General features: G+C 43.2%; 1 protein-coding gene across 2 annotated transcripts; it reads right to left on the reverse strand.

Annotated features, from left to right (window-relative positions):
- Positions 1–465: 465 nt before the first annotated feature.
- On the reverse strand, positions 466–21271 carry lin52 (lin-52 DREAM MuvB core complex component). 2 transcript variants are annotated; one of them, XM_034221894.1, is made up of 7 exons: positions 21161–21271; positions 20109–20183; positions 19975–20012; positions 19773–19839; positions 19553–19636; positions 752–851; positions 466–600 (listed from the first exon to the last, which is right to left on the reverse strand). In XM_034221894.1, exons 1-6 carry the CDS (start codon positions 21177–21179, stop codon positions 796–798), a joined length of 339 nt encoding a protein of 112 aa, XP_034077785.1. In that variant the 5' UTR covers positions 21180–21271; the 3' UTR covers positions 466–600; positions 752–795. The 2 variants fall into 2 exon arrangements, with proteins under 2 accessions (XP_034077785.1, XP_034077784.1); XM_034221893.1 differs by having other exon boundaries at positions 466–851.
- Between the last annotated feature and the right edge of the window lie 152 nt (positions 21272–21423).

A 21423-nucleotide genomic window follows, 5' to 3' on the forward strand; every position in this document is an offset into this window, starting at 1 on the left:
CGGGCAGAAACCCTGCGACATCTCCAGCCGAGAACAGTCCGAGGCATTGTCTCACCTAATTATGGCCGATGGACTTCTTTTTGTTTCCCTCTCGGCATGCCTGTCAGATTCCCTCTTTGCCCGGCCACTAGCTCCGACAACACTGAAGTGTGCTAATTAGAAAATAAATGGTCCTAGTAATTATGTCAGCTCTCATTAAAGGCGATGACAACGAGCAATATTATTTTTACGCAATGTTTTGTGTAGGGGACCCTGCTTCCAATGCTCATTAAATGGAAAACATGCCCCGGTAGCCGGGAAAACACTCTCACGTCGGAGCTGCTTACATGTCGCAGCCGAGAGTTGATGCACTCTGTACGTCAAAGAACTGCCCTAATTAAAAGTTGGACAAAAAAGCACAAAAGTTATCCGCTTTGTCTGCACTCATTATCATTCAAGAGGACGTCAAATAAAAAAGCAATCGTCTTTTCATTTTAAAACTTTATTATACAACTTCAGAAATTGAAAAAAATGTAAATCATGTTTAAAATAGAAGGAAGAATAAATAGGGAACATTTGATCAAGGAAAGTCAGAAAGAGGTGGTACATCATTTTGAGTTTCTGTGGATGTAAAGGCGTCTGTTTAGGAGGACAGCAGGAAGAGACCTCAGCCACCAGGGAGCATTTCTGCTTCAATTAAAGGTTTTTGAAATGTGTAGTGAAGGTCTTAACATGTTCAGAGCATACTGTTTAATGTATAGAACTAATTCACCTTTCAGTGCCCACATTTGTTGTTGCTTGTAGAAAAGAAAAACGTCACTTCTTGGGCCTCTCCAATATGTTCAGGAACTTCCCCCTGGTCATTTCTCGGGCTGAAAACAAGAAGACACATCACATATTAAAATAATGTTCAGGTTAATAGATATATTTTCATTTATTATGCTGGTAAGATACTCCAGTATGCTTCACACCCTCCCAACAACCCTTCATAAGTTGGGTAAATCAGTCAGTCTTCCACAACATTTGCCTGCAGCTCTCACCACTTCAGAACTGTTGTTTAAAAATGCAAAGCATGTATTTAATATCTACAGTGTCACACCGCGGGGTAATTTATACAAACATCTGTTCATTCAGGACATGGAAAACAAGATAAGATGGAAGCGTAGCCACCAAAGAGTCTTGTGATTTGCTTTATCGCTGTCTCAATGTAGTGAGGCACAAGTACTCAGACCTACGAGTGCATGAGAGTGTGTGTTCGTGTGACTGCAGGAGGAGTGCGTAGAGATTATTATCATCACTATTAACCTCAACTAGTGAACATGTAATGTAACCATGTTTAAAATAAGCGACAAATGAATAGCAAAATAATTTAAAAAAGGAATAAACATGCCTATTAAGCCAAAGGAATACATTTGAGGGGCCATGTTAGGAAATAATGCAAAACATCATGCTCCACAAGGCCATTGTTATTTCTCTGATTGTTGCTATTTTATTCATTTAATGTTAGATATGCTTATTGTATTCCTTCAAATAAAAAAAACAAGTTAAAATTAAACAATCTAAGAAGAAAAAACAATCCGGTGAATACATACATTTTTAGTAACCTCTGTAAATGAATGTACCAATGATTATAACAAAATCAATTGGTATTATATGGTATTATATTTTCCAGCTTCACTCTTTTTCTCCATCTTGTAAAGTCTGTGCGACATCTGTGATGCAAATACAACACATTGCTAAAGGCTCTACACAGCGGCATGTTTGGTTCAGTAAACAACAACACAACTACGTGACACAGACACCGCCCTGCTGAAGGCTCTTTGTGAGGGTGATCTTCACTGGGAGAGCAATAACTGGCTCTCAGACCTCCCTGCAGCATCATTAGAAACCCTGCGATGCACCATCCAGGTACAGTAATCACTCTTTGTTCAGATAAGAATAGGACCCGGCTGCTCTACAGTTTTTATGAGCTGCCGAGATCATCAGCGACTCTGATCAGTTTCTAACTAACCTGGCTCATCAGACAAATACAAGACAACAGAGGGGGAGAGAGGGAGGATATCAACCGGGCATCTAGCAGAAAGTAATCCACCGTCCTGACGCCTACAAGAAGAATATGATCACAATCTCAGCTGGCTGCTGCTGTCTGCCTGTGTGAAGCCCCCCCCCAGCGGCTAATGAAAAAGCCGGGCCAGTTAGTAATTTAGATGAGTTGCCCAGTGTGGAATGATAATGGTGCATCTGGGCGTGGGGGCCACGTCACCTTGAGGTGTCCCTCATTAGGTTAAAGATGATGCTAATTGGAATGGGATGGATTCACTCTGCACTTTGCTGTCTCTTCAAATCACCCTAAACAAAGTCATCAGGGGACCCCGGGACATGCATAGGGTGCTTTAGATTGAAATACAGCCATCAAAATAAAGCGAGGGAAAGCAATTACTTCGGGATGACCCTCATGCCGCAAGTGCTCTGATGTCACTTCCTTATTAGGAGCAGTTACACTAGGAACGGTAAAGGATACTTTTCATTTTAAAAAGGTACCATGCTTCCCTCTCTCTCTCTTGTTATCACTTTCCCCGTCTCTTGATGAGCCCAAACTGTAAAACGGATCAGGATGGCTGGGCCCCTCCTCCCGAGACCCCTTGCCCCGCTGAGCGTCTTATTAATTACGGTTCAGTTCAGACTCCCACCGCTCAGACAGAAATATTACTGATACCATCACGTTAAAGACCCCATTAAACATAAATCAGTGCTCAAGTTATGATGTGTGCCCCTCTTTTTATGAAAGGGATACATGGGGGAAGGTGTTCAGCAGGTTATTACAGAACATGAAATAATGCATGCAGGATGAACTCCAGCTAAAAGTATACATAGTTAGACCACCGAAAGAGCTACAATAGGAGTTATTCACAAAAAAAGGGTGTTACTAATAACACTAACAATGTACTTTTTTTCTAATATACGCATTACAATACCTCGTAATATGGGACTCAAAAAAAGTTCCTGTTTGACTTTGCAAAGTGCAAAGGAAAAGGATTTTGTGAATAAATCATAACTTGCACGAAGCATGCAACTTAAATCTCCTCTGAAGACACGAAAGATTGTGACGGATAAAAAAGGTAAATATGTCTGGAGCCTTGACAAAATGTAATCCTCTCAAAGAAATGTATGAAAGAAACATTAATGCCTGATTTTCATCACGCTTTACTTCCTAGTATTTGTATAATTGACGTTGGACTGACACTCATTGCAGCCTTTTCTGCAATGGTTGAATGGCACCGGACATGACAATTATCTTCATAATGATAGTGGATGGTACAATGCATTCATTCACTTTCTTTTGCTGATCTGGATTTGTGTTATCCATTATTATTATTATATTTATTCATGCTACATTAGAATAGGGAACTTAGCTATTATGACGTATGAGAACATGCTATACCGGTACACTGAAACTGAAGCAGCTAAATGGCATTCAGCCATCAATGGTTTAATCATTAACAACTGTAACGTGTAAAATTATCTTCCGTGAAAAAGACCTCTACAATAACTGGTAGCATAAATGTCAAAATAGACTTCTCTTGGTTAAAAACCTGATGATAAATTATTGATTTCAATTCAAATGTTGAACTTTACTGCACTAGCTTGTTCTACGTGTTATTTTATTGAATATATGATCTATAAACAATTTATTCTATAAGTGATTTGTAAAATGTACATAAACAGATGAAGGTAAACACTGAAAAACACACGCCCACACACTCAGTCACCGGCGCACACACTGTCACTTGCACACCTGCACACACACCTGCACACACCTGCACACACACCTGCACACACCTGCACACACCTGCACACACACACACACACACACACACACACACACACACACACACACACACACACACACACACACACACACACACACACACACACACACACACACACACACACACACACACACACACACACACACACACACACACACACACACACACACACACACACACACACACACACACCAGGAGAGATCAATACTGATTAGTGGGACTTTTAGAGATTTGTTTAGTTGATTAGAAAGGTCAATTACTAATTTTACACTAAGTTAATCAGCATCTTGTTTCCACTGCCATCCATACTAAATGACACCTTATGGATTGTGAGGGCCATCTCCTGGCCCTGTTGATTTGTTGCTAATCTAATTATCATTCTGCACGATCTGGTCTGAGATTCCATCGCCGCATGCCGTGATACTTTAGCAACACAGCCACATTATACAGAATATAACAATTCGACATATATCTACATTGCCGCCGTCCATTGTTATCTTAAAGGTCCCATGTCATGGCCATTTCTACTGATCATAATTCCATTGTTGAGGTTTACTAAAATAGATTTATACTGTGTAATTTTCCAAAATCACATTGGTTTCTCATACAGCATCTCTGTATAGTATGTGTATTCACTCTGTCCTAAACGGCTTGTTGGAACTCCTGCCCCCCCCCCTCCCTGTGAGCCCACTGTGCTCCGATTGGTCAGCTTGCTGTTCTGATGAGTCTACCACCGTTACAGCGGAACATCAGTGATTATGTGTTACAATGGCGTTAGCAACCAGAAAATGACACCAGTAATGACAAACAGGTGAGAATGCTGCGTGGGGTCTGGGTGCCGTGTTGGCGGGACGTTGCAGGGCTCGCTGCTGGAGCGGACAGTGTGAGCTGGGTTGCTGTTGTTGTTTCATCATTTATATCCGTAAATAGACACAATATGTAAAACAGAGCTTAGGTTATCATAAGAATGAGGACGTCTGAGAGCAGATAAAGGAAGAGCATGCTGAAGGCTCCTATATCTGCAAATCCAACATCAGACCAGTAATCCTCTGGCTGCAGATTTCACCCTGGGTAATGCTGCTGAGGCACAATGCAACAATGGAGATTAACCTATATCTGCTAGCCCCGAGGCTATTTAAAATGATGCCCTTTTAGCAAATATTTTAACAGCGAGTTATGCTAAAAGGCAAAAAATCACCATATATAGACTAAGTCATTCCATATTTTGATAACTTTTGATACTGAGATATTTCTAGTATTTGGATTGAGTCTAACAATGAGTACATGAAAAACTAAGTCACGCTTTTTTCGGAGAATTCAATCTGGGAAAATAAGAAAAATAGTCTGAATGACGAAATAGAAGCGATGTACAGAAAAATACATATGGTAGAGATGTTTATCTTGTTTTACATATTATGATGTTACCTCGTCATACAGCAAGGATTAAAACTACTAACATTTTGTGTAACCAAAATATGTCAGCAATTTTCTGCCCTGGCACCTCCTTCTCATTGAGCGAATCCCCGGTGGCTCAGATGTAAATGCTTGGCGGGGTAACATCTTACTTTCCCTGCTTTACGGTGAGTGATCTGGGTGTCATTGTCACGGCCCACTCCCAGCCCCCCCCCCCCCCCACCACTCCCCTGTGTATTAAATGAGAGTAATCATCGCTTCGCCCCCCCGCACAACACCCCCCCCCCCCCCCTCCATGGCACGCTCCCGGTGAGCCTCTAGACCCCTGTTAGCTCCAAAGACAGATGACCACCTGGGTTAACTGGAGTCCTGGACCCCTGCCCTGACTGCCCCAATTCACTTTCATTAAGAGTTAAGAGGACTTATCTGACCCCCTCTGCCCATCTCCGAGTGCTGCTCAGCTATTACGGGCTGTAAGCTTTATTTAATGGATTTAACATCCTCTTTCACCGCCGTCCTCCCCGGGGGGGACGAGGGGAGACACAGAGGAGATGACACACACCAACACACAGGCGAAGAAACACTCGGAAGCACACACATACCGCCGACGACCCCCCCCCCACAGCACCCCCCCCACCCCCCGCCATGCAACACATACACCTGACGCTCATGTTTGTGTTCAAAATTCAATTACCCACTTATTGATACTTCACAGGGATATTTAAGATGCAGACACGAGCTGTGATTTCCCAGGGGAGCCACTGGTTCCTCTTTATGTCCCAACCGAGAGGCTTCCCCCCCCCCTCCCCCGATGCATTTTCGCCTGGCTGACACACACCCACACACACTCACACACCAAAACAAACACATCTGCACCTCCCAACCCCAGCCGACGCCTGTTCAAGAGGTGTCCTTATTAATAGGCAATCAGTCAAAAATCATTCATTAAAAAGCCTAAAAGGTTTTACACCCGAGCCATGATTAGCTGGGAGAGAAAATCCAATGAATTCCTAATGCCTTTATGGAAATGAGGTGTCATTTCCGATCTGCTCATGGAGGCGGCAGGCAGGCAGAACTGAGGAGCGTTGTGTGTGTATGTGTGTGTGTGTGTGTGTGTGTGTGTGTGTGTGTGTGTGTCTGCCTCTGCTTTCGCACAGCTCTAACACTGATCCTGCCTGAGATATGGACAGGCTTTATCATATACAGCTGCAACCTGCTACTCGTGTCAGCCAGTTGTAAAATGTGTGTGGAGCCTCTAAAGATTCTCCAACCATGGTTCATCACTATAGTAGCGGCTCTTTTCTGTCAGCACGCCCAATTATTTGAAAATATATAACTATGGGAGCCAATTTGAGAAAACTCGCCCCACCAGGCTCAAGGTTACTACACATTACGATGATAAAAACCCGAGCTTCAAAAACGGAACCATCCTTGAGGCTTATTTCACTTTCCTCACACAGATTGTGTCCCCTTCAAATAGATGCGCCACAATGCTGCCATTCATTGCAACCATGAGCCCCAAAGAGACACAGGAGAGAGTTAAAAAGACGAGCACAGAGGAGTAGTAGAGGTGAAGAGGAGGAGGAGGAAGGCAAGAGGCGGTGAGGAGGCATCCCCTGTTCCTCATTCAGCTGCTGTCAGCTCAGGCACTTCATAACGGGCCGCCCCGCGGTCAGCCGCCTGATGGATTGATGGAGGCACATTAGCACCGGTGGGGCCCGGTGAATGCAATCATATTCAGCAGTGGCTTGCTTCTAATAGGCCGGAGATTGATCCTGAGGGTGAGGAGGAGGCGGGGGTGAACGCGGGCCCATTAGGAGCTGTCAGGGCAGGGCGACCTTCAGTCTCACCTTCACACAGGGAGATGCAACAGGGGTCAGGGTGGGTCTATGCCATGTGTCATAATCAGAGGAGAGGTGCTCTGTAGAGCTACAACAGGTGGTCTACAGAGCACACTGTGAGACGCTGTTTTAACCGAGATATCACAGTTTTAAACACTGTTATATTGTTATTTATTTTCCTGGCCTTAAAGATATTAGTGGGAACTATGGACATTAAAAAAACAAAAAACATTCAGGATAGTCCTGTGGCCTAAGGCGGGCCAAGAATATATATCAGTAAAATGAACTCTTTCCGAGATCAGAGAACAAGAGTGGATTGTGTGCAACTCGATTTTGACAGGATAACAACTGGTGACTTCTAGAATTGTGTGAGTAACATTCTGTTTTTAGACTTCTCTGTTTCAGTGTGTGTACTCTGTATAAATGATTTTAAATCTCAAAACCGCTACAGTATCTGTCAGGCAGAAACTTGGGACAAGTAATTTGACTGAAACCTTAAAACTGAACTAACTGACTGCTCGGGTTAACTTTGATTTAAACATTTGTAGAATACTAAGAGCTTTATTGAGTAGGTGTAACTGTATTAAGGGTTAAACTCATAACTTTATAACTTAGGGTTTAATGTAATTGTAAAACTATTGGGCCACTGAAAAGACACAATAGCAACTCAGGAGGGAGCCAGTCTAGATTTCCTTTTGAGGGCCACCAGCTGCAGAGAGTTAACTAATTAAAGGGGCGTGGCCCCACATCTGTGAGAACTCAGCAATCAGTTGTCCATTTTAGGTAGCACTTTCCTGGAGCGTCAGCGTCAGACAATAGAGTCCTGCTGGAGTAAGACTGACAAAGACAATAGAGTCCTGCTGGAGTCACGAGGGTGGCAAAGAGGAGGCAAATCCTACTTTGATTGAGCTAAGTATCGCTGGTGTTTTATTTTATTTGGTTGTTTAGCCCCTCATGCTATAATCATGTGTATTTTCTCCATTCCTGTTCATGTGTCTTCTCGCAATTATCACTGCTCGTAATCGATATAACCGGCCTGCTCTCGTCTATCCCACATGCTCCACTGACAGTGATGTACCTGAACGCGTCCAATGAACGATCGTTCATGAACGCGTTCATATTTTGGGCGAACGTGAACTGAACGTACTGTATTTCCGCTAGATGAACGTAATTGAGAACGCGTTCATTCTCAGCACTGTATAACGGTGTTCAAAAGTGCGTTCATTCTCAGCACTGTATTATAACGGCGTTCAAAAGGGTGCCAGATTTCATATGCCTTTCAGCCGAAAACCCAGTTAAAACACACCGTAAACAGGCTTCAAAATAATGCGGAAAACCACCCAATCTGGCAACAGCAAGCTGCCTGTGACGCGTACGCGCCTGTCACCCCTGGCTGTTGCACTAAAATATACGTCATCAGACTCCTCACAACAAACAATGTGGAACCGCGGAACCGGCGAGCATTGAATGAATGAATGAATTAGTATGGACGAAGCCGAGAGCAGCTGCAGCAGGGTTGCGTTCCGATAATCCAAAAATCAGCTCCTAAATTCTAACCCTATCTCCTATTCCTTGACCTCTGAGTGAAACGTTAAGGGATAGTGGATAGGACAATTCAAAAGGATTTAGGAGAAGAGACTGCGGTGCTTAGAGAATCCGAATGCACTTTCACTATCCGACGTGTTTATGATGCGCCAGCGGACGTCATGAATGTGCGTCTGCTGCTGTGGGGAAACTATGGAAACTACAGTTTTCTATACAGCGGACTACAACATTAATGTTTAATAAGAACGAGGGACTACTGTAAACTCATCTAGAGACTCTGCACCGTGCTCTGATGCTGTTGCTTTATGAACGGGGACAACAGAGAAACATATTCTTCATGACCAAAGTTGGAATTGAAATAAAAAAGGAAAGTGAAACTTATGCTCGTCACCCTCTCCCTCCGGTCCACATTAATACAAATGATCCCAATACGTATGATTGTATGAACTATTAAAAGATCTTAAAATAAATACAAATGTATTTATTATAAACGTTAGTCCTTAACATCTATCACTGTGTATATCACCATTCAAACATCTTTTAAAAGTTGAACAACCCCACACAGCTCAGTGAAATGTTGACTTTATTTGATCATTTCAGTAAAAACTAACGTTCATATTTATTTTTTTGATTACAATACTGATGAACGTTCAAAACAAAGCACTTTGGCAACTTACCACATACGTTTTAAAATGCGTAATAAGCACCGTAACTTTCCTGATATCATTTCTCGGTCATAATCGGTTGTTTCCGTGAACGGCCGACTGTTGAGTGACGGCAAATGCTGCGGCTGCAATGCATTGTGGGGCAGCATTTTCTCCTTTCGGTTAGGGAGGTCCAGTGGTTCCTAAGCTAAAGGAGGTTATAAAGGAAGTTTGAAACCTCCTTTCCTTTCATTTGGAGAATTGGAACGGCACTTATCATGGCTGCCAGTGACGTACTTCCGGGTCATTTCACTCCGTTAGGAAGGTTCCTAAGCTAAATGGACTATTGGAATGCAACCCAGCACTCGCTCAGAGTCAGACTCTACGGCGTCGGCTAATGAGCATTTAAAAGAGTTTTACGTTAAAGTCAGTACTGACTCAGACGGAAAAAATCTAACGTTTGCCTGTAACCTTAGTTTCATACCTCAGCCTGGTTCCTACCTCGTGTTGTGTTAGTACAGCAGGGTTTCCCACACATAGACTATACTTGGGCGGGCCGCCCAGGTATATTAACGGCCGCCCAAGTATATTTCGCAACCCATTTTAAAAAAAAAAAAAAAATTTTTTATTTTTTTTATTCGTCCGTGACCACGACGCCATCTGCAATCGATTAACTTGTGGACAATGATCCCTCGCTCCCCTTGCTCTGATCTCGCCTCGTTAAGTGGCCTGCCTCACACAGGGTGACTGTCATAGAGATCATAATCAAAGCCCTTGATTGGTCTCTGTGTGTCATTCAAGCTCGGGATAACCTCAGCTCAGGTGAGGTAAAGGACTCTCTGAGTGTTTAGATAGTTAACTTAGTCTAAGTTCTCAGTGGGTCTCAAACGGTGTGGTCACCATGTATGTAAACACATATTTCCATTTGAGAGGGTAGTGATTGATCTAATGCAGAGGTGCCCAGTACGTCGACCGCGGGCGACCGGTCGCCCGCGGGGGCAATGCTGGTAGATCGCGAGTCATTCTTAAAAAAAAAAATCCAACTCCGTTAAAATAGACAAAACAGGTTTTGATCCCTCCTCCCTTGGCCTCCCTGCCACTTAATTCAGGAGTTTACTTGATTGACAGAAAAAGCGACCTATCGCTTTCCAGTCTGTTAACCCAGAATGCAAAGCGATACAAAATCAGTCAAGTGCTGGGAAAACTCAAATTAAGTTAAAGAGACTAACAAGAGACAAACAACAAAATGAGTGCGGGACCGAGCAAAAAGCTAAAGACATACCACTTCCACCCAGAATGGGAGGAAGACTATTTGTTTGTGATGTCACATTCAAAGGTTATTTGCCTTATTTGTAAAGCAAGCGTCGCTCTGCCAAAGAAAGGTAACGTGGAGAGTAGAGATGTTAAGATTCACCGATTCGCATCGGTGCACCGGCATAAACGTTCAAGATGCGAGTGCACCGGTTGAAAGAGTGCACATCGGCTACAGTTTGGGTTGAACCGGGTTGAACTCGCGATGCATCGATTGCGTAGCGTCTTTGCATCGGTAAAAAACCGATTAATTCATATAAAATCCCCTAATCTTGTCAACGCTCAGCAGATACGATCTTTGATATCTTCGCCACTACGGAGGCCGAGAGTCTCAGTTATCAACACACACGGAAGTCGAGGAGAAAGAGAAACACAGCGCACCGAAAAATACCTACAAATCAAACGTTTGGCAACACTTCGGATTGTTCAAGAAAGACGGTGTCATAGTCCTTTATGCTATATAGTTGACCGCAGGTCATGGAGAGTAATAAGGTATCCGTAGACCTTTGTATGAGGTATCTTTATTACTTAACAGGTCTACAGTCATGATACATAGATCCGTCCTAGATGCGGGCTTGCATACACACAGTATCACTCCGCAGCCGCACCCCATCAGTAACGTCCTGATGGTATATGTGCGCGGCACAGACGGTCAACTTGAAAAATCGCTCGCAAATTGTTAACGATGCCGAGCCGATTTAAAGTACACAAGTAGTACGAGGAACTTAGCGACGCACATAAAGAGTCGACATGGGGTCTGCGGCTGAAAAGAGAAACCTGAAAGTTAGACATATGAGTTAAATCACTCAGTGAGGTGTTCTGTCAGAGAGAGTGGTGTTTAGTTTACAGCAGCCTGTGACGGCCAATAATAATTTAAATGTATTCCTCACTGTAAGCAGTTATGAAATACCTGTTTGTGAAAGGTTATTTGTATTATTTATTGTTCATATAGAACCCACCGCTTTCTGCTCACTGGTGAGTTAGCCTATGAATGAGTGTTAAGCACATCAGGCTGGCAGCTGTATGGGCATTGCTCTATGGTAGCTGTTATTTGCACATTGTTAATCATGAGCAATGCATCCTTACATTGTTTAACTGTGAGGTGTTATACAATTGTACTCTGGAGAGCTTTTAAAGGTAAACAAATAAACGGCATGATGGGATGTGCAGTACCAAATATGTAAAGCACTTTTTTGTTAATGTATGATTTGCTGCATATAAGGAATAAAACAAAAATCCTCTGTCGTACCAAATTGAAGTATCATTATTTTTGCATCGTGTTGAATCGCATCGTATCGCACCGAATCGCATAATGTTGAATCAAATCGTATCGAACTGTATCGCAACAGGGGTGAATCGTATCGTATCGCATCGCCTGGTGTTTCAAGTGTATCGTTAATGTATCGTATCGTGGCAACGTATCGAGATGCGCATCGCATCGGCCTCAGTGATGGAGATGCACATCCCTAGTGGAGAGGCATTATCGGAGTGTTCACAAGGCATATGACAGCGACTTGCCTCCGAGTAGCGAGTTGAGAAAGGTCATGTATTATTGCTTGCTACACAAACATTATCTCGCAGTCTTAGTGTCGCCAACTCGTTTCTAACATGCAAAAAGACAAACAAATGCGTCTATGGTCGGTGTATTTTCGACCTTTCCGATCCAGACGAGATCTCCCTCCCCCGTCTGTGTGCGAGGGGGCGGGGCAGTTTACACACACGGCTGCTACATGCAGCAACACACGGAGGAGATGGCGGAGAGAAGCGCTCCAAGGTGTGGTTAAATGTTACCCGTCTTGAGGTGGACAATGCTCGTTGCCAAGAGTGTTTAGCATGTGAGGGCGGGAACACGAGCAATGTGTCTAAACATTTATCAAAAGTGCTCCACATTCAGACGGAGGAATGCACCGGGTTCGACTGTCTTTCTAGCAGCTCTGTAGCTCCATCCACGAGTAACGTTTCCACGTCAGGTGTTATGCTAGCAGCAACACACGGAGTTAACTCCATTATACAAACATGGGTTAATGATTAGAGGAAACTGAGTTACTCTTTATTTTGTTAAAGTTTAAGCTATTCTGTTCACAGTTCTGTCATCAGATTATTTAATAGGATTTGTTAAAACATTGTTGTTTCTTTTGATGCGAAATATTATTTATTTTATTTAAATAAAAAGCAATGTTAATTTTGTAAACAATTTGTTAATTTAATAATATGTATTTTTGAATCAAGTATTCATCTTTATTGTCTTCATTGTTAGTTTCCACATGCCTAAAACAACCTCAAGCTACATCTAAAAGTTGATGGCTAAACAAGAGCGTTTGAGAAACTGTGCAAGGCATCCAGTAATAGTCTGAATAGTCGATTAGTTGTTTCATTAATCGATAGATTAATCGATTATCAAATTAGTCATTTGTTGCAGCCCTATTATCCCATGTATAAATAAAACGTGTTATTCAGCAACCCTTGCAATTTGGGATTTTATTTTTGGTTGGTAGACCTCGGTGAGCTGGTCATTTCAAAAGTAGCTCACCAGCCCAAAAAGTGTGGGCACCCCTGATCTAATGGATAGTGAGGTGGGCTGAAGATCGGAAGGCTGTGAGTTCAAATCCCGCCAGGAACACCACCACTAGTGTGCCCTTGAGTGCCATCTTTACGCAAAATGATTATACAAAATGAACACTTTTTTTTTTTTATTGCGCACCCCCCCCCCCCCCCCCCCGCCCGCTGCCACCACCCGCCCAAGTATATTTCAGATCTGTGGGAAACACTGTACAGAGTTATGTCGGCACATGTTTATATGTTATATGTTTGCACAATGACTACTTTCACTTTTGGTACTTTAAGTATATTTAGATTATTATACTTAATAAAGACTATTCAAGCAGCACGTTTTTCCTCATGTTTTTGAAAATATACTGTAGAGATGAAAGCTGCAGCTGCTACTAGTGTGGACTGAATGGGCGGCAGCAAAGCGTTATGGAAATGCCAGTATTCTGATTGCTGTCTGTGGTTCTATTGGGTTGTGGCAATCATTTTGACAAATAATAGCTCGCAGCAACGTATTGAAAAAATAACTATAAACTATAAATTAGTTCATTTTTGAAACCATGAACTTTAGTTCAACATTTTGAATTATGAACTATGAACTGAACTAGTTCATTTTAAAATTTGTGAACTGTGAACTGAACTAGTTCATGTAGAAAGTGAACTTTCCCAACACTGTCCACTGACATCCAACATCTAGTTTCAGGCGGCCTGTGGAACTGCCAGTCAGCTGTTCCTAAGGCTGACTTCATCTCTGGCTACGCTTCCCTGCAGTCTCTGGATTTCCTTGCTCTCACTGAGACGTGGATTACTCCATCCAACACATCCACCCCAGCAGCTCTCTCCACAGCATATTCCTTCTCCCATACACCCAGACCCACTGGCAGAGGAGGTGGCACTGGTCTCCTGCTCTCTCCCAAATGGAGCTTTTCCCTCTTCAAGCTACCTAACTTCACTCCTTCCACCTTTGAATTCCATGCCGTCACAGTAACCCATCCTATACAATTAACCATTGTTGTTCTCTACCGTCCACCAGGCGCCTTGGGGGACTTCTTGGAGGAATTAGATAATCTCTTCTCACACATCCCTGAAACTGGCCCTCCCGCTGTACTTCTCGGAGACTTCAACCTCCAGACAGGGAAGATAGACGAACTAACATCTCTGTTAACCGCCTTTGCTTTCTCACTGTCTCCATCCCCACCAACTCATAAAGCTGGCAATGTCCTTGATCTCATATTCTCAAGGAACTGCACTACTTCTAACCTTTCTGTAAACCCACTCCACACATCCGATCACTTCTTCATTTCATTCTCTCTACCCCTTTCCAAACATAACTAACTAATCTCTTCTCATCCTGCACCTGTCCGCCGTAACCTTCGTTCCCTCTCCCCCTCTACCTTTGCCTTATCGGTGCCCTCAGCCCTCCCTTCCTCTGACTCGTTCCAACTCCTACCTCCAAACTCTGCTGCAGAAACTCTCCTCTCTACTCTCTCATCCTCTCTGGACTCTCTCTGTCCTCCTGGACACCACCCTCTCTTTCCAGGCGCATGTCAAAGCTGTCACCAAATCCGCCTTCTACCACCTAAAAAACATTGCCAGAATCCGGCCTTCTCTCTCTGACTCTGTGGCAGAAACCCTGGTACACGCCTTCATTACATCCCGTCTGGACTATTGCAATGGAGTCCTGTCCGGGGTTCCCAGTAAAACCCTGGATAGGCTCCAATATGTCCAGAACTCTGCCGCCAGGCTTCTCACCCACACCAAGCCATGGCACCATATCACCCCCACCATCATCCACCTACATTGGCTGCCGGTCAAGTCCCGGATTCAATACAAAACACTCATCCTCACGTACAAGTCCCTCCATACCCTCGCCCCCCAGTACTTATCGGACCTCCTCCATCCCTACACCCCTTCTCGGAGTCTGCGGTCCTCAGACACGGGCCTGCTCTCCATCCCCCGCTCTCGCCTCCAAACTGTTGGTGACAGGGCATTCAGTGTTGCGGCCCCCACCCTCTGGAATGCACTTCCTGCCGAGATCCGTAATGCTGCCTCCCTGGACATCTTCAAATTATTACTAAAAACACACCTGTTCACCCTGGCCTTCGGGCCCTAGCCCTTTTCTGGTCCCCTGGCTTCCTTTATTTATTTCTTTGGTTTGCCCGTTGATTGTCTGTTTGTTTTGTTTGTCCACCATGTACAGCGACCTTGGGTCCCTTGAAAGGCGCTATATAAATATCATTCATTATTATTATTATTATTAATAGAACCGTCCTTCGGGCAGCAGAGCGGAAACGGTGGAAATCCAAAAAAGGTTGATGATATTCGCTCTTCTTTTTCTGACTCACCTTTACTCACCACTGGGTCACCAGACCCTCCTTTCACCCAAACACTGACCTCCTTTTCCCCTCTCTCTCCAAGTGAGGTTCTTACTCTCATTACCTCTGCCCGCCCTACCACCTGTCCTCTGGACCCTATCCCTTCAAACCTCCTTCAGACTATCGCTCCTGATATTCTACCGTTTCTCTCCCATTTCATCAACACTTTAACTTCTGGTCACTTTCCAAACAGTCTCAAGGAGGCAAGAGTAAACCCTCTCCTAAAGAAACCCACTCTCAACCCGTCTGATGTTATAAACTACAGGCCTGTCTCTCTCCTCCCGTTCCTGTCTAAAACATTTGAACGCGCTGTCTTTAAACAACTCTCCTGTTATCTCCATCAGAACAACCTTCTGGATCCGCACCAGTCTGGTTTCAAGGCAGGTCACTCCACAGAAACTGCCCTCCTTGCTGTCACTGAGGAACTGCACACTGCTAAAGCAGCCTCCCTCTCCTCTGTCATCATCCTTTTGGACCTGTCTGCTGCATTCGACACGGTGAATCATCAGATCCTCCTTCGCACTCTCCAAGAACTTGGAGTTTCAGGCTCTGCACTTTCCCTCCTCACCTCATACCTCAAAGACCGCACCTACAGGGTTACTTGGAGAGGGTCGGAGTCCGACCCTTGTCAATTAACTACAAGGGTCCCTCAGGGCTCTGTTCTTGGTCCCCTCCTCTTCTCCTTGTACACAAACTCGCTCGGATCTGTCATTAGCCCGCATGGTTTTTCATACCACTGCTACGCTGACGACACCCAATTAATTCTGTCCTTTCCCCACTCAGAGACCCAGGTCGTCGCACGCATCTCTGCTTGTCTAGCTGACATCTCTCAATGGATGTCTGCTCATCACCTCAAGCTCAACCTTGACAAGACTGAACTGCTTTTCCTTCCGGGAAAAGATTGTCCCACTCTTGACCTAACGATCAACATCGGCACCTCTATTGTTTCCCCGACTCAGACTGCAAGGAATCTGGGTGTGATCCTAGATAACAACCTGTCCTTCACTGCAAACATAGCTGCTACAACCCGTTGCTGCAGATACACACTTTACAACATCAGGAGGATACGTCCCCAGCTGACCCAGAAAGCGACGCAGGTTCTGGTCCAGGCTCTCGTCATCTCACGCCTAGACTACTGCAACTCCCTCCTGGCTGGTCTACCTGCATGTGCCATCCGACCTCTGCAGCTCATCCAGAATGGTGGAATGAGCTCCCCATTGACATCAGGACAGCAGATAGCTTACACACCTTCCGGCGCAGACTGAAAACTCATCTCTTTCGACTCCACTTCGAGCAATAGAACTATTAACAAAGCACTTATATACTAATAAAGGACTGGCTTACCTAAAGCCAGTTGAGTAGCACTTGAAATGTTTTTGCTCTATGAAACCTGATGTACTTATATGATTCTGTTTTCTTCAAGTTTGTATTGTGTTGGTCGAACGCACTTATTGTAAGTCGCTTTGGATAAAATCGTCAGCTAAATGCAATGTAATGTTGTACAACTCAAATGTGTGATGTCATAACGTTTCAAGCCTGGTACCGCTCCCTAGACAATGAATTGGCCAAAATTATGTGGTGTTCACAGATAGGCAGCAAAGGAAGTGTTCCGAGTATATGGATACATTTCCTGGGTCAGAAAAGATGGTTCCACAAAATCAGGTGACCGTTCTTTGTTTGGGACTTTATACTTGATGACATCACAAGGTTAAAACGGACTTGTATAGTTTGTTTTTTTCTAATGCGTTTGATTTTTAATATTCCATAGTTAATATACAAGATTCCATAAATTTGATTTTTTTTTTTTTTTAAGCGTTTCATTTATTTTTAAGAGGGTACATTATCTGCTTTATCCAACCCCTAACATTTTGCACATTTCTTTCTACAATTTCTGCCAAGGGACAACTTGGGAGCTGGCCCATATACTAGCCTATGTGGAGGCATCTCCTAAAAAGCCCCACACTTGAAATATAATCCATTATCAGAAATGAGGTAATCACTCAAAAACGTTACTCAGTCCTACAAGTGCTGTAGTCCACTTGTCAGTCACATCTTTCTAATATTCTGTTATTGGTTTAAATGTGTTAACGAGCGAAGGTTACCCTGGAAACATTTCCTAATCAACAGCCCACCCTACACGGAGAAGAGTTAAATGGTAGTCGGTAGCCCTGAGCCCACAAGTGTGATAGAGCCCCATCTCTGGCAGTGTGGTGCGCGGCAGCACGGCCCTCCAGCGCGTCCCAAAGGAACACTCAGCTTTCAATTACCTCCAATAACAGCACTTATCAGAGTCCTCAGCTCTCCCCAGAGACTCAGGGCTTGATGCCCGCGCTCAGCAGCCCACGACAGGAGCATTCATCACGGGGTGGAGTAGCAGCTGTGGCCTGAGGAAGAGGCACGCGTCAAACCCCTCTGGGACTAGAGCGGGCAAGCGTCACTCAGACATCATTGGGGGTGCTGGTGGAGGAGGGGGTGAGGCGGGGGATTAAGGGAGTGTTACAACCCCCCGTCACTTCCATATTAATACTTATGTACAAACATGTGTGTACAACAGTATGTAGAGTGCAAAAAGGGCAGAAACCAACACAGTCTTGGTATGTTTGAGGCACAGGGAGGAAATGGCGTCCTTGTAATAATGTTTGGTCCCGGTCCTCTTTCTAACTGCAGTAGGGGAGTTTCACTGCTTGATTGTTCTGTGCCCATTAACCAGCTTCCTCTTTAATGGTCCACATGTTGAAGGGGGAGGGGTAGTAAATCCTATCCCCCTGCCCTCAATCTGAGTTTGAGGAGTCTCGTTTACGGGTACTGAAGAGTGCAAAACATGATGAAAAAGTAGCTGAGATTTACAAGGCCTTCCCTGACAGCCAGGAAAAGGAGAAAATTAAACCAGAGAGCATTAAACAGGCACCCATTACAGGGCTGCTCCGACACCCATAATAACCATCATTGTGTCCCGTCATCGCGGGGAACATGACATGATTGCAAAGCCTGCAGGCCTGCACCTGTGACAGCTAACGTCTTCATACCAGCCAGATTACATGCTTCTGTGGGTTGGTGCGGGAGATTAGACACTTTTACAACTAAATGAATTTGTGATTTATGGTCTATGCAAATACAACACATGCTACACAATCTACAGCCTGATATCATGTTTTACTCTTATCTAGGCCTTCTGTGGTATGTTCATTTGGATATGTGTGCATTATACCATTGCAGACCACAGTTCAATCACTCAGGAGTCAACTCCCTTGCCTACACATTTGATGATGTTTTTTTTCCCTTTATGCATCTCTCAAATTTCAAAGCCTTTCCAAATGATGTTCTACATAACTTTATTCATAAGTACAAGCTGTCTTAATGGAGTTTTACAAAGCAGTCAAATGTGCAAGACTTTAAAACCTTACTATCTAAATCACATCATTTTGCCTTGACTGCATGTTAGTTGAATGTAAATGACCCAGGGGGAAAAAAACATTAACATTTATATCTTTCCATTAAGAGGGAAGGCTACATCACAATTCTTCATTGCTTTTTCACTGCAAATTCCCATTTGTCTCTTAGAGCACTTAGCTCTCTAATCCACACGGATTATGACAATGGAGGCAGTGGAGAATGGATTAAACACTAGATTGTGCATCAATCAAATGCTTTAGCACTTGTTGTGGGCATGCCCCTGTTTTCCTACCTTTTCCACTCTAACAAGATTGACCTAAATACACCTTTATAAAGGTCTCAATTCAAACTATTTATGCTATTTCATAGAACTGGAGAGCTGATTTAAAATGGCTGGTTCCAATTTTGATCCATTATGTTATTGGGTTAAAACATATGAGCCTATGTGCAGTCAGCCTGTTTGGGTCTTGAAAGTGAAAGCACATATGGAGGCTGTGAAATCAACTAGCTACAAGAAAGGCTATGAGCACCATCTAGTGGTGACGTGGACCAACTTGCATCTGTTTATGGTACATTTGTAAACTTTTCACTTAAATTGTATTCAAGCGAAAATGGAACCAAACATTTATATATGAACCTTTTTAACTTCAGGTGTGTGATGTTCAGGTACTTACACTCCTCTAGGCCCAGCTGGTAAGCAAGGTTCTGAAGTCCTTTGACCTTCTCCATCAGGTTGGCTGTGGTCAGACTACCCAGCTCTACAGAAGGATAACAGGAGCTATAATGAAAACTTAACGTGTAACTAGTTTCAGCAAATGTGATCCCATTTGATAGGATTATACTATTTCCGTCTACTTTCTCCTTGTTCAAAAAACAATTGAAATTGTACATTACCTTTCAACATTTCAATGTCCTCACTCTCTAGTTCAGCCATCCATTTAGGGGGCGAATTATTGATAGGCTGTGATGTAAGACACAACAAATGTCTCAGTGAACAAGATTTATAGATGAGGCCTATACAGTATATCATAGTATGTCAAGCCTACTTAATTATCTAGTTTGTAAATCAAAAGTAGCCACAGTGAATTCAACTCACGTTTTTACAAGATGCAGCAAATTCTGCAACTCCAGGCACTGTGCGAGAGATTACAGGATAATTAAGATCATAGCAACGTAGGACACAATCTCATGGACAGTAATCACAGGAACAGAGAGGGGATGTAGACTTACAGCGCTCCGGCCACAGGTCTGGTGACGCTCTGTCCAACTTCTCAAAACTCAGCAAAGAGCCCTCAAAATCGTCACCTATCAGAACACAAAATATACTTGTTTTTTTGGTTTCATGCTCTTTATGTGGAAAATGCATTCATTGTACTGCAATAATGTAATGTAAGAGTTTTAGAAAGAATAAAAGTAAAGACAATAATAAAGTTACTGTGTATGTTTAATTCTTACTGTGTTGAACCAATATAGCTGGCATTGTGTAAAGTATCATCTGACTAAAACTACATTTTCAAACGAAAAAGTTGTGCCTACTATAATAAAAGTATATCAACATAACATACAATGTTAGTGTGTTTTATCAGATATGAAAATATATTGCCCATATATTTATTAAAATACTACATAATTAAAATGCTTACATACTTAATACATAGTTCGATTATATGTAAGTTATGTCGAAATGTAATACATTGCCATACTTTAGGGTAGCACACAAACATGTGTACGAAAGTGATCTGAAAGTGATCAACATGGAAGACAACTACATGGAAAATAAATACAGTCATACCTTAATGTTTTTAATAAATTGTAAATTCAACATCAGTCCTAAACATTAGTGTTGTTAACAAGACAAAAGCATGAACATCGACTGACTATTGGAGTGAAACCCATGACTGATCACGTTATTGTGAATGAAAACACTTGGGCGTTACACAAATTATAAACAAAGCAGATTTAGCCTATTAATAGCAGGGCAGCAATCTTCTGAGATTAGCTGTGTGTGTAGCTGGAAGCAGTTTTGTGGGTCAGTGTGAACGATGGTTCACGCTTATCGTCTCTTCCCTTTACATTGGTCAGCAACAACACTGGGGCTAGTGAAGGCTTTGGCAACGTAATAAACATCTCCAAACATTACAAATACAGCATTAATATGTGTTTTCTGTCGCCTTGGTATGTCCTTGTGTGTAGGCATAGGAGTTGCTAAAGATATAATGTCCTTAAACATGTCTAATTTAAATGTTATACACAACATAGCAGGGTAAGGAATTAGAATTTACCTCCATTTGGAGACGCCATCTTCAAAACACACACGTGACTAACGACAGCCAATCACAGCAGCCGTACCCAGAGTTGACGTCTAGCGGTGTTCTTCACCAACTTCCCACCAGGAAGAGCGGCGTAACTGCATAAAGACTGAATACATAGGTTTAATAGCATCAAAGTGAATTCAAGAGGCATTAAAATACATTATGTACATGTTTTTGAATGGGTGGGGTCAGTTGACACATTAACTTTCAAGGAATAAACGCCCCCCTTGACT

Source organism: Gymnodraco acuticeps, unplaced genomic scaffold (assembly GCF_902827175.1).
Source record: "Gymnodraco acuticeps unplaced genomic scaffold, fGymAcu1.1, whole genome shotgun sequence".
NCBI classification, from domain to species: Eukaryota; Metazoa; Chordata; class Actinopteri; order Perciformes; family Bathydraconidae; genus Gymnodraco; species Gymnodraco acuticeps.